General features: G+C 40.6%; 1 protein-coding gene across 34 annotated transcripts in view; it reads right to left on the reverse strand.

Moving 5' to 3' along the window:
• The window catches only part of RBFOX2 (RNA binding fox-1 homolog 2), a 313,475-nt gene that overhangs the window by 65,621 nt on the left and 233,759 nt on the right, over positions 1 to 14,095 (reverse strand). For all 34 annotated transcript variants that reach the window (XR_011977409.1, XM_072655909.1, XM_072655910.1 and 31 more), the window contains one exon: positions 4,323 to 4,547. Coding sequence is in view for 33 of the 34 variants with exons in the window: in XM_072655909.1 (XP_072512010.1) it covers positions 4,323 to 4,547 (225 nt within the window). In the remaining variant the exon portion in view is untranslated. The remainder of the gene's footprint in view (positions 1 to 4,322; positions 4,548 to 14,095) is intronic.

Here is a 14,095-nt window from a genome sequence, read left to right on the forward strand (position 1 = left end):
AAGACCTGTGATGGAATGGCTTGGCACAATTTGGTTAGTTTTCTGCAAGCCTGTGCTAGGACAACAAGATAGCCTGAGAGATGCACAGGAATAGGATTTACTCCAAGACGGTGTACAACACCTCCCATGTGCCTGGGCAGAATTGTGCTGGAGTAAAGAGGATACATGTGACAGCAGCTTGTAAAGCATTTGGTACCCCACAAAACTACTTTCTGGACCACCGTAGTACGCTATGCATTCTGGGCAAGGTGAAATGCCACCTTCTACAGCACAATGCTGCCCATTTTGTGAGGCTGAGCTATTTTTAATTGCCTTAAAGCCTTAAGATTTTTTCAAGGAGGAGTAAGTACCAGGCATAAAAGGGCTGTCACAGCTGAACCAGTCTGGAGCATCCTGGCAGACCTTCCAAACCCCAGTGTCCTGCAACACTGCAAAACAGGGAAGAGTGGCCAAAGGGGGATAAAAAAACTTCTCAAGAGTCACTGTGAGCAAGACTCAATGTCAACGAATTTCAATTTCATGAGTATTTATTTCTTCCTACCTGGAAATGCTTGCTATTCTAACACCTGGCATTTCATTTCTCACTATTATGGACTGATAGAAGCCTTGCCTTTCCCCACAGAAGGTGCTCCTCATCACTGCCTCTCCGAATCTAAATTATCTTTCAAAAAGTCAGCTTAGTGTGATTTTATTGAGTCATGATCTCCACTTCCTTGGATTTCCTTCCGTTTCTTTCTTGTTGCACATACTCCATCTCTTGACAAAAGCTTCTTGAGGACAGGATCTGCTTGTTTCTTTTCATTTTTATGTCCCTGGTACAAATACAGTGCACACAATAGTTGTTTTAAAATGTTTTTAAATTGAACTGAATTATTAGGCATCTATTATATACAAAGTATTAGGGAAAAAAATCATGAAGAAATGACCCTGTCCCTGTCCTCAAGGTGCCAGCATTTTATCAGAACAACAAACATGATTTGAAATCTCAGATCCATCCAGTGAACACCTGGCATAATCAAACTGCTTTTCATCTCCTAAGCAAATTCCCTGAAATAAGTATATCCCTCCAGATTTCTCAGTATGGACCACGGCTATCACCAGGAGCCAACTGAGATGGTCTCTTGGGAATCATTTTTGAAGAGTTTATTGCCAGCTGTCTTTCTACAGTGGTCTAACAAGGTACAAGCTATTTTTGTAAAATATTAAGAATATTATTTTATATTTACTTAACATTATTTGTCTAAGGAAAAATTAAAATCTCTGCTGTCCTCTAATTTGGAGTGAGAGAGAAATAAGTAAGTTTAACATTAATTAGATGATTTTAGACATTATTGATCAATAATTTATCTACATCTTACAGATGGAACATGAGATATTGAAAATTTAACTGATTTACTCAAATCAGTAATTTGATCAACAATAAAATGCAGGTCTCCTAACCCTGATTCACTTCCCAGGCTGACATTGCTAACAGGGAGTATAACATCATCATCATCATCATCATCATCACTAACATTTAGAAAGCACTTTCAAGTATTTAAAAGCACTTTATGTACATGACCATATATGATCCTCACAACAACCTTCTAAGTAAGGTCGGTATGGAGGTATCATTATCATCCCTAATTTTACAGATAAAGAAACTGAGATTCATCAAGGTTAAGCATGACTTGACCAAGGTCAAAAAGCTGATGGGTGTCAGAGGTAGGATCTGAACCCAGGTCAACCACTCTATTCATGCTATGTCCGACAAGTGTCTCCGTGATTCCCTATTATAGTTTCTGTGGTTTCCTAATTACATCTAACCTTTAAATTAGGGCAGCTAAGACTCCTTTCCTCTCTAAGGTCATGGCACATGGGCTCCCCTTTCTCCTGAGCTATTCCTAACACCATCAAACCCCAGTGTCCATGCACACAGATTCCTATTCTTATTCCATTGGCTTCTTTTAAGAGCTGACAGGACGCATGTTGGTTGACATAAGGCAGAGCTCCTTGACAGAGTTCAAGGAAATGTCTCCTAATATGGAAGATGATCAGAAGATCTGTCGAGGGCCAGAGCTTACATTATTCACTGCTATCAGAAACACATACACATGGATCGATGTCTTAGCCACAATGTGCAATGATATGAATAAGAAAAGCATAGGAAAGAATGGGGTAATAAGGTGGGTGGGGTGTCCTGGGGAAGGGGGTGAGTACATGAAGGGATGATCAGTTACTTCTAAGATTACGTATGAGCCTCAGAATTTGAGATTCTTACCTTTTTCTGTTGAAATGGAAACAAAGATTGGCTTGTGGTTAATGACCACTCAAAAAAGTTATTTGGAAGTATAGCAACAATGCACCTTGTGTCCATAACCCTAGTAATGAAATAAGTCATGCTTAGCTGAATTTATACAAACCACCACCTCAACGGCCTCAATCTACTATCTTCAAATAAGTCTTCAATTCTATCAAGTCAACAAATTGTTATTAACTACAAAGACCAATGCTGGACACAGGACACACATATGAAAAAAAAGTTTCTACCCTCACGAAGCTTGTACCTAAAAAGGAAGGTAGCAATTTATTATGCACAAACAAATATGATACCAGGTAGACTATGAGGGAAGTATATAAGAAATCCAGACAAACTGCTCTCGGACAATCTAAGGAGGGAGAGATCTTTTTCAGCTGAGGCTAAGTAGGCAGGGCTTCATGCAGAACATGATTTCAAAGCTAGACTTTGAAGGATAAGAAAGAATTTAAAAGCTGGAAAAGAAAAGATTGTGTTTTAGGCACAGGGTAGGTGGGGAAATAAGGTCATGCAAATGCACAGAGGAGGGAAACCACAGGTTACAATGAAGGAACAGTTAAATTGCCAGGAGTTCCATTTAAATAAATTCATGAGTATGTGAAGTGAAGCTGGAAAAGTGGTTAGACCCTATGTTATCCTCCTGTAATTAGGTTATTTGTGAAACTATACTGCCTGTTTAGAAGAACCAGAGATTTCTAATATGCTGGGTGATCAACTTCTAGAGATATTGTAGAGGTTTATCAACAGATTTTTATGCTCTTTACAGAAAGAGATGGCTTAAAGATTTTTATTTAACATTAAGAATTCCAAATCTGCTAGGCTGGTACACTGTAATCTCTTTGGGGGCAGGGACTGCTTTTTAGGGGAGTCAGGATAGGGTAGGGAGGAGGTGCTTTTTGTCACTCCAGTACCTAACATAGTGTCTAGCATATAGGAAACCCTTATTAAATCAATCTTCTATGGAGACATATGGAAAACACAGTTTGAGAAGGTCTGGAGGGAGGTCACTGATTCACTGGAGCATTATTGGAGAAGTACAAGAAAAGATCATCTCCTTTGTGTGCTGAAACGTTACTGGCCAAAGGGGAAGGGCACAATGTTAAGCATTTTTACATAAAAAATTCCTATTATGTTCAACATCAAGTAAAAAGAAAATTGAAAGCATTAGCAGATTAAATTCATCTCCATGCAACAGAAGCTTCTACCCTAGGCTCTTTATTAGGAGTCTAAATCTTAACAAGTGGCTTAGGAGTTGGATAAAGGCTCTCATTGGGATAATCTGGTAGTGGGCAATCCAGGCTGCAGAGAAGGTAATCAAACAATTTTCAATGAGAACTGAGTCTCTGGCAGCTACATAATAACATCTTCAACCCTAGAATGATACTACAGAAGAATAAACTGTCACATACTTTGGAGTAGAATGATACATAACTTGCTGCTACTAACCTTACCTGAGTCAATCAACATTCAGAAATGCTCAATCCACCCAAGACTATGATGACTTTATACTTTTTAAATTACAGATGCAGAAAATGTCAATGGTTTTTATAAGAAAAATAGGTAATGATAGTCCCCAAACTGGACCCTATGACTCTAAGCCTAAAGCTCCACCAGAGGTGGCTTAGCACAGGGAGGCCAGGCATGGCTTCAAGTCCCAGCTCGGACACTTTGAACTTATCACTTGAGTTTCTTTGAGCCTCAGCTTCTTCATCTGTCGTCTGTACAACTTACACAGAAATAGCTCTGAGAAAAGCACTCTTTTCCAGGGTCACACTCACTGTGGAAACAGAGTGCTTCTTTGCTTAGTGGTCTATGAAGAAATGGATACATTTGGTATTTTCCTGAGAAACAGCCTGGAACAGAGGAATAAGGCAAATGGCCCAGGCAGCTTTGGGAAGCCAGTCTAATTTGCTATTCATGCATACATCCTGAAGAATGAGAACTGTGTAAGGTTTCTCAGTTATGTGTGTCAGCAATGAAGTGAATGTTTTGCCCCATGCCATCCTCTGCCTTCTAAGTCACATACCGTCAGAGCTCCATTCTGCGTGCTGGCCGTGTTAGTATTCTGTTCTCCATGCGTTTGTGTACCTCCATAAAGCGTCAGGTTATGCTCACTGGTCTGGCCTGCGTAGTCCTGAGTGTGTGGTACCCCATACTCGGTGGGAATTCCATTCTGTGGAGGTGGTGGAAATGGGATGGTGGTAAATGGCTGAACCATGGCATCAGGAGTGGCTGTTGGCTCCTGGTTACCCTAGAAGAGACGGAGTGAGAGAAAGGAAAAGAAAAAGAAAGGAAAAGGTGATTTAAAATGCTATGAAAGACTAGATCCCCATCTTGTTAAGTTCTAGAGTGAGCCCCAGAGCCCTCAAACATTCTCTGATCACTTTGACCAATCAAAATACTTATTCCATTGTTCTGGGGTGGCAGAACAAAACACGTCTAGGGTTCATATGTGTTTCTGCCAATTTCTTATTCGTCAGAGCTGGAATCAGGTTATGGTTAATAAATACCTGAAGGCCAAATATTTATACCCTCTACAGAAACCCTTTCTCCCCAAATACATCTCAGTAACATCACTGATGGCAAGCTAGAGACCCATTACTGAGTTGAGATTAAGAATGAGATAACAATGTCCTACTGTTTTCTGGGTACACTTTCCACTTCTGGCTTTTTTTAGAGGAAACCAAAAGGACACTAATCTCCATCAAAAACAATTTATAAAACACCTACCATATGCCAGATACTGCACCAAGCTCTGGGGATACCAATATGGGAGGTGGGGAAGAATAACAGTCACTGCTCCCTAGAAGCTTACAAGCTAAGCCCACAACAGGAAGCATGAAGGGAGGCATCGTGAAGTCCAACAGAGAAGGCCCAGAGTGGAACCGTACAGCCTGGTGAGTGGGGAGGCTCAGAGCTGTTCAGAGCTGGCTTCTTCCTGAAGTTCATGGCTTCCCTCTTCAATCAGAGGATGGTCAGTTAATGCCAGCATTTCTGTCCTCTCAGTTCACAGATATTGAATGTTTGGAAAAGTTCTTTAAGAGCCTATCAGCCTCATCCTATCACTTCTACCAGTGGATGCTAGCAGAAGTCAGGTTAAAAAAGGTAAAAGAGACCACCAGAATCCAGCAGGAGGACATGCTCAAGTGGGTTCTTTTCTCTGAGCAGCCACTCTATCCTGAATGTCCATCCCCAAAGTAAGTAGAATCCCTAAGAAGAGAAAGTGTGGCTATGGAGGGCAGCCACAGAGATGAGGAGGCCACTTGTCTGTCCAGTGAGCTTCCCAAGAACAAGTCCAGTTACCATAACAACAGTAGCAGTGCAAGGATAGTCAGTCATGCCTCTATCGATGGGCATTTTACTTCTGAATGAAATACAATCAGCAAAGGTTGGTTCTCTCCCTCTCTTCACATTTCTGTCTATTTGTCTGCTTGCTTGTTCATGCTCATCCCACTCCCATCCCCAATTCAATTCTCTGGCATCTAATGTTTCTTTCAGGTCCTTAGAGGTTATCAAGTCCAATTCATTCATTTTACAGATGAGGAAAGAGGCTCAAAATGATTAAGTGACTTACTTAAGGTCACACAGGTAGGACATGGCAGAACTGAGATCTGAACCTAAGACTTTTGGCTCCTAATTCAAATCTAGCATTCAAGTAATATGAAACATGAAAGTAAGACAAGAATTTGGGGGCAAAAAGAGAAATAGAACTCAACCAAAAACTGTCAATGAGGACCTTATGCCTTTCAGGAACAAGGTTCAAGGAAGGGAAAAAAATATATGGTTTTTAAAATTTCAAGATGGCAACTTAGTTGAAGATTTGTATGCTAGATTAATTCAGGGTCAGAAGAAAATTCAAATCTTTCTTTTAAAATTTATGTGTAGGTCAGGAATTTTGAGAGTAAGTTTCCCTTGACAGAAAACACTTGAGAGTCCTGTTTAACTACTCTAAATATCACATGGCAGACAGCTCTCATCCATAGCCAGTGGTGTGGCCTTGAACCAATCACTTTTTCCTTGGGCCTCTACCTTTTTAACCACAAAAATGAGAAGGTGCAACTTGATGATTCTAGACTCCTAAAACCCTAAAAGGAAGCTTTTCCTAATTCCCGATGCAAAGCTCTATGCAGCGCATTCCTCAATGTACAAGCTCTAGACACTTCCTTGTGGTGTATGGAAAATAGCCAGAGCTTCCTAGATCTAGCAATGATGAAGAATTTCCAAGTCTTTTTTCTCCCATCATCCTCACTTGACCCTTCTGCTCTTGCTCACTCAGCTGACTCTCTTCAGGTGGGTTTCTGAGTCTGGTACAACCGCTTACCAAAAACTCCCCTGCTCACAGCTGTGCTTCTCCTCATCAAACGCCTCTTATTTCACTCCAAAAAAGGCAAAGCTGTGTTTTGCTCAAGACTCAAATCTTGTGACTGCTGCATAGTTTTAGGACATCTTCTTTCTGTTACTAGGTGGCAGAGAAGGTCAAACACTTTGAAAATGTTAGCAGTTAAACACTTCTTGCCCTGCTTCTAAATTGGGGAGTTAAGGGAAGTAATGTACTGAGACCCTGGATACATATCACTTGGTTTCCTCCCAATCACGAGCATAATTTCTTTCAGACAAGACACTAATTATCCTCCTTTCTCTCAGCCCTAATTATCCTTCTCTCTTAGCCCATGGCATCCCACCGAGAGCACCAGGACAATGGATTTGGAGCAGGACTCTCCAAACAGCATCACTGGCTTTCAACAAGAACTTGATGCTCATTAAACTGATATTCTCCCAAACAAAAGGCTTCACAGAAGGGGAATGAGCTCCCTCGATTTTGTGAAAAAGAGGCTTCTTCTAGCCTAGTGGAAAATTATCATAAGGATGCCAGGGTAAATAGCAAAGAACACTGCACCTACGTACTAACACTGGATTTTATCCTACTCTTTCTCCTCCCCACATCACTAACGCAATAACATAGAGATAAGAGTAGAGTTGATTCCTAGTGAATAAAAATGCACCTCTTAATGACCTACAGTTCCCTCATTACAATCCTCATTAATTTGCGATTGCTAACATCATATTATGGAGTGACTTTAAACTTCAAAGCATTTTACAAGAAAATTAATTCTCATTATCCCACCTTGTGAAGGAGATAAATATTATCTTCACTTTATAAAAGCATAAAATTTTGGTAGTGAGATCAGCAGTGACTCTCTATGGCTTCTAGCAAATATTCCCTATCGTATAAGTTTCTCTTCCTTCAAAGTCGCTTTAACATTACTCTTAATCTCCAGCACAGTCCAAACCCATGAGTTTTAAACATATTCCCAAGATCCACTAATTTGGGATTTACCGCAGGATAACTCTGGTGCACAACTGTGGTGGGCAAAAACATGGAGGGCACTGGGGAAAGGACCCAGACTTTCCTCTCCCTTATCAAGAGAGATACAGAGATACTGCCATGACCAGTCAATACCAGAAAATCTGATACTGGAAGAATGACAGGTTGAGAGACACAGACCCTGACTTGAATCCCCTGGTCCTCAGTTTCCTCATCTGTCAAATGAAGGGCTAGATTATCTCTAAGGTCCCTCAGAGTTCCAGGTTTATGATCTAATGAATCTGTAGCTCAAGTGACACGAGTCTGTGTGACCTGGAAGGGCGGTTGGCCCCCTTGGGTGCATCTAAAGCAAGAGATCCCAGGGTACTTTTAGCAGAGCCAATCTGCTTCACATAGATGTATGGACATTTTATTATCACGTATAGACAATATCAGATAAATGGCAGGTGCAGGATTCTTTCCTTCCCCCTGTTCCTGAGGAGTACAGTCCTGGGAGTCTCCCTGACTCATGACCTGCATGACCTTGGGCAGTTCTCACGACTGATCTGCAAGGACCTCTCTGTTCTGGTTCCCCAGGGCTGACAATTTGTCCAAGTCTGAAAGGAGCTTCCCTTTTGCTCGTCCTTCATTCAACAAACGGCCATAGCCCTGAAAGGAACCAAGGACTCAGTTTTTCATGTTTGCTCCACACTAAACCTCAGATCGATCACTTTAGCTGCTTCGTAGCTTTGGCCTAAAAGCCTTGTAACAAGGGCAAAAAATGGTAATCAAGCTTAACTGTACATAGCAAAGGTAACTATTATGATTGTTTTATATAAGCAAGAAATTTATCGACATCCATGAATTTTATAAAGTGAGTATAGGTCAAGTCTGGCTTCTATTTAGTGATCTATTCTGCAACCAACAGAAAATCAGGAGTACCTTCCCAGATCTAGCTTGAAATCTCTTACACAACCTTCAAATAAAACACATCTATCAAGGTGGACTTTCTTCACCTGTGCTTCTGGTATTACAGGATTAGTTTTTCAAAAAACAGTTTAAAATGTAACTCCAATCTTATTCTCAAAAATGCCCAAAGACAAAGATGACAGGAACACAAATAATCTCTGTGAAATTTTCTTAAGAGGCTTAAAAACATTTAACTCAGTGATCAAAAGAAATAATCATTAAAACCCAATTCCATTCAACTTCTAGTAGGCAACATAAAGCAAATGGCCTTCTACCCCCCCCCCCCCCCCCCCCCCCGCCCCTCCCCTCCCCTCAATTCCATCTACAACTGATTCCCAACCAGCCTCAGGGTTTCAATTAAAATAGGGGAAAACTTATTACATCTGAACACACAATCCTGGCCGGAAGGAGAGGAACCCTGACTCACCCCCTCAGATACCACACATTTTAACCCTTGCTGTACTAGAAGGGAGTTACTTCAGACGTCTTTCAGTGCCTTACTTAAACAAGGGGGGGGGGGAGGGGAGGAAGCAATTAATGCATTTACACTGCATAAAAAATGGTCATGTTGCACACAACATGTTCAGCTAACTCATTTTCAGTAAACCAGCATTTCTCCCCATTCATTTACAATCAAGGTCAACCTCAAAGAGTCCTCTCACATATAGCACATTTACACACGTGTGAGTGCAAATATGTTTACATGAGGTACAACCCATTTCTGCATCTCTTTTTGCTTTATTGGGAGCATTCCTTTCAACAAGCCCATAGGTGAGGTCGTGGTCAAAGTCAACAGGCAAGTCACAAACCAAAGAACCTGAAGTCACTTTATAGGTGATAAGGTCACTAATGCTCTAATTAAAGCCCTTTTTTAGGTTACTCAAGAATAACTTCATTAGGTAAAGGTACATATTTAGTGAAATAACACAATTAAATCTAGTCAGACTATAGAAATTTTTCAGTTTTGCTAAAAAGTTTTGTACTAAAAAAGAAAAAGGAAATTTATTGCATTACAGCCTTTTTTTTTTTTGGCCAATTTATGAAAAAGTAGGGCAAATACAAGGAGACAAACTATAAACATTACTAAAAAAAAAAAAAAAAAAAGGAAGACCGTACATTTTCTTGTGAATTCCCCAGTACAGTGTATCACAGACACAGAAAGCATTCATTTTCAAAAAGGAGGGTGAGCAAACCCCCAAATCTGTCACTTTTGCTACATCTAGCTCTGTCTGGCCCATCCCATGCTCCAGTTCAAGGCTAGTTGCCTGTTCTAAACTAGTGAGCAGGCCGGTGAGAAGTTTCTCTTGATGAACTTCTCTATAGGTTTGGAGACAATCCAATTCACTTCATTTATTCAGTCACTTATTAACCAGTTACTTTATGTACAAAAACACTTTTCTTTCTTTGTAGTCAAGTCAGTAGAGGAGGAAAATCTCTATGAAGCTCTAGATTAAAAGTCACCAGGCAGGAGCTCACTAGGAGAGAAGGCACTGAATCCTCCTATCTCTGTTGAAAATGGCAATTACTACTGGATGATGAAAATGTAATCTTCCTCTGGAAAATGAATAATTATTTAGTAGAATTCTGGGCTACCTCAGCATCCAGAAATTAGATCTTAGTGATCCCACATATTACTTTTGCATTTAAAAATCTTTCTTGTGAATGCTTTAAAAAATGACTTTGGAAAGACATCATAAAAATAGGAAAAGGTCCCACATGTACAAAAATATTTTATAGCAGATCTTTTTGTGGTGGCCAAGAGCTAAAAATTGAGGGGATGCCCATCAATTGGGGAATAGCTGAACAAGGTGTGGTATATTAATATAATGCAATACTAATGTGCCATAAATAAGAAATGATGAATGGGTGGACTTCAGAAAAACCTGGAAAGACTTATATGAACTGATGCTGAGTAAAATGAACAGAACCAGGAGAACACTGTTCACAGATAACAGCCACATTGTATGAAGAACTGTTTCTGATGGACTTAGCCCTTCACAGCAATTCAGGGACCTAAAACATTCCCAAAGGACTCTTGATGGAAAATGCCATCCACATTCAGAGAACTATACAGTTAGAACACAGAATGAAGTGATTATTTTCTCTTGTGTTATGTTTGGATTTTTCTCAGAGTTTCTCCCAATTTGTTTTAATTCTTCTACGCAACATGACTAACGTGAAAATAAGAAAGTATGTGTAGAACCCATATAAGATTACATGCTGTCTCAGGGATGGAGAGGGAGAAAACTTAAAACTTATGGAAGTGATTGCTGGAAACTGAAAATAAATAAACTAATTTTTAAAAATTATTTTGGAAGAGATTGAAGGAAAGAGGAGAGGTTGGCTGGTGACTAAAGAACACCTTAAGCCTAAACTTTTGAAAATTTCAGGGTTAAAAAAAAATAGTTGGGGGAAAATAGATGTTTTTTTTTAATACCTCCCTCACCCCCAGCCTGGGTAAATTTTTTTCCTCTTACCTATTATCTATTCAGCACTTGTCTGATGACTTGAAATTGCTGTAGAAAAAACCAGAGTCTCTCCTTTTCCATTAGCCCAATCCAATGCTGATCTTAGGGTTTGCTGGCCATAAGATATGTGGGAAAGAGGAAGAAACTCCCAATTTCAGGCTATGCAGATGACTAGCACTCAATATCAGTAGCATCCCTAGTTCTAGAAGCAAAAATCATTTACTCAGAAATTCAAAGGAGAGATTCCTGAATAATGAAGAATGGCAAAATACACCGCTAGCTGGCCTCCAGTCTTCAGGTAGTTCCTCCTCTACGTCAGCTGCTCAGAGGCTCATCTCTCACAGCAAAGCCACAGTTCTCGGCCTCCATCCTACTGGGAACGGTCCTGCCTCACCATGTGCACAACGTTCACTCTTCCGCAGGGGACGTCTTGACAGAGCTTGCTCACTGAGCTGAACAAACACCTCAATCAGCAAAGGGAGCTGGGGGAAGGGCGGTAAGATACATGACACAGTCTACTGGTAGCCCAAGCATTATCTTGCAGGAATGGAGTATCAGCAGACAAATGTCTATTTCCTTCAGAGAAAGTAAATCAGAATGTCCCTCTGTCCCCCCAGAGGGGTCAGCAAGAACACAGGAGTTAAGAGGAATGCCTCAGACTTTTGATCAGTACTAATATAACATAAAATGCCCACACTGGATCAGAATAATCCATTCTCTCTACAGCATGTCCCTAGGAATAAGGACAGGGACTGGAAATATTTCACTACTTAGAAGGAAATTCCTTCTACCAAAGCAAGATGACAGTTTCTCTTCACCTTATATTCTTAAGAGTTGCCTAAAGTCCTGAGAGGTTAAGTGCTGGATCAACTGGAGTCACAGAGCCACTATGCGTCAGGTCAAACTTGGACCCACATCTCCCTGGTTCTTGGGCTGCCTCTACACTCACTCGACAGCACAGATGAAGACCTTGGAGTATACATGATTGGTCTACCTGTCTCCAGTTCTGTTCCCAGAGGAGGGAAATGCTGCCTCCTCAAAGGTTTCCCAGCAAGCCCAAGCAGGTGAAGTGCTTCTCTTTTGAGCAAAATGAGCCACTCCCTTTAGCTGCAGATAAATCCTGATCTAATAGGTCGATTTCTGCTCTCACTAGTCTAGCAAAAACCTTTTCCCCACAAGGTTAACAGGCTGTGTCCATGAAATCATCTACCTCAACTTAGAAGCATCAATTAAGAGCGAGAGAAGGTTCTTGTCTTCCCTAGACATGTAAAAGCGGTCTCTAAATTCCAACAGAGGAAGCATCATAAAGAAATTATTCCACAATTAATATAGAACACGTGGCATGTAACGACCATTTCCAGGGTGTTTCAAATACAGAACAGCAGAGGGTACAGATGAGTAAGTAATTTCCCATGTGAAGAATACTCTTATTTCAGAGTTTATGAAACCAGTACAACCAGATGGTTCCAAGGAACAGGCAGGACGCTGGTAAACAAAAGAAATCCAAGACTAATCACCTCCTTCTTGAGTCATAACAAAATCCATACCTTTGTGAGGCACTCAAGTCATGATCTTCCGAAGATAGAAAAGGCACATTTCAAAAATCCCGGGACAAGGAACCATCAAAGAACAATAAACAGCTTCTCTGAGAAAGCCACTCCAAATCTGGACACTGCTAGAGAGAAGGCTCTCTTTTGCAGAGCAGGGTCACATCAAGTTTTTCTCAGCCAATTCCATCCATCCAAAGTGCATTCAAACTGGAAGGAGCTTGGTGGAGAGGAAAAGACTATGTTTGGGATAAGAGGAGTGAGGTTCATTGCCTGGTTCTGGCTTGCCCTCTCTGTGAGATCTCGCACACCTTTCCCTTTCTGGGATTGAAAGAATTGGACACAATGATCTTGGAGGTCTTGTCCAGTTGGAAAGACAGAAACCTAATTCCTCACCCACACCTTTGTGCGCATTTAAGAGGCTGAGTGTGTATGGGTGAGAGTGTGAGTGTGTGTTCCCAACATGTGTGCATTTAAGTTTAGAGGAGAAGAGAAAAACAGGAGTGTTGAACACAAGACTCAGATCCTATATGATATCCCCATAAGCATCTAGAGGTTCCAAAGAACTGATCAAAGGAATCAGGATGTTATAAAGTTTACTATTTAATTACAGACAACTAGCAAATATTTGAGTTTTATAGAAATCATGTAGTCCAACCCCATCATTTTAGATAAGGCAACTGAGGCCTAAAGAGGAGAAGTAACCTACCCATAATCACAGTGGTAAGAAGAGGCGATTCTAATACTTAGTCACTGAGAGCTCACAATTATTTACCCTGTAAGATTTATAAAGGGCTTTCCTAGGTATCATCGTACTTGGTCCTTGAGAGCAGGATTTATCTTTCGCCTTTTTTTTGTGTCGCCAGCATCAGCACACACAAGGTACTTAATAAACACTTAGTGACTGAATGCAGGGAAACCAAAAAGGTATTAGTTCATCACACGGACCACGACATCATCAGTATTTTCTGCTTACAAATGGTGGTGACCAAAGAACTGCCCTTAGTCTGCCAGCAGTCCAGGCCAACCTTAACGCACTAATAACCATGTGACAAAGGGAGTGAAATCAATGAGACATCGATATTCAATTGGTTATCACCATAGAAGGTCAAAAAGCAAAGCAAGTAACAGTTTCTTCTCAAGTAATTTTATGGGGAAACATGAATGTAAGGACACAAAATCTTCAGAATTAAGTATAGCACTACAGACACCATACAGCTGTTTTTCATTCAAACACCTGCTCTGCAGCAGTGGGTGGCACAGATTACTGGGAGTCAGGGAGACAGGAATCCAGATGCTGCCTCAGACACGTACAAGCTGTGTGATCCTGGACAAGTCATTTAACCTTTCCATGCCTCAGTTTCCTCAACTGTGAAATGGGGATGATAACAGCAACAATCTCCCAAGGTTGTAAGAATCAAACGAGATACTTGTAAGGTGCTTGGCAAATCTTTAAAAATAAAAAAAAAAAAGCACTCCAGAAATGCCAGCTATTATTTTTATTATTAGC

This window comes from Notamacropus eugenii, chromosome 3, assembly GCF_028372415.1.
Source record: "Notamacropus eugenii isolate mMacEug1 chromosome 3, mMacEug1.pri_v2, whole genome shotgun sequence".
NCBI lineage: Eukaryota > Metazoa > Chordata > Mammalia > Diprotodontia > Macropodidae > Notamacropus > Notamacropus eugenii.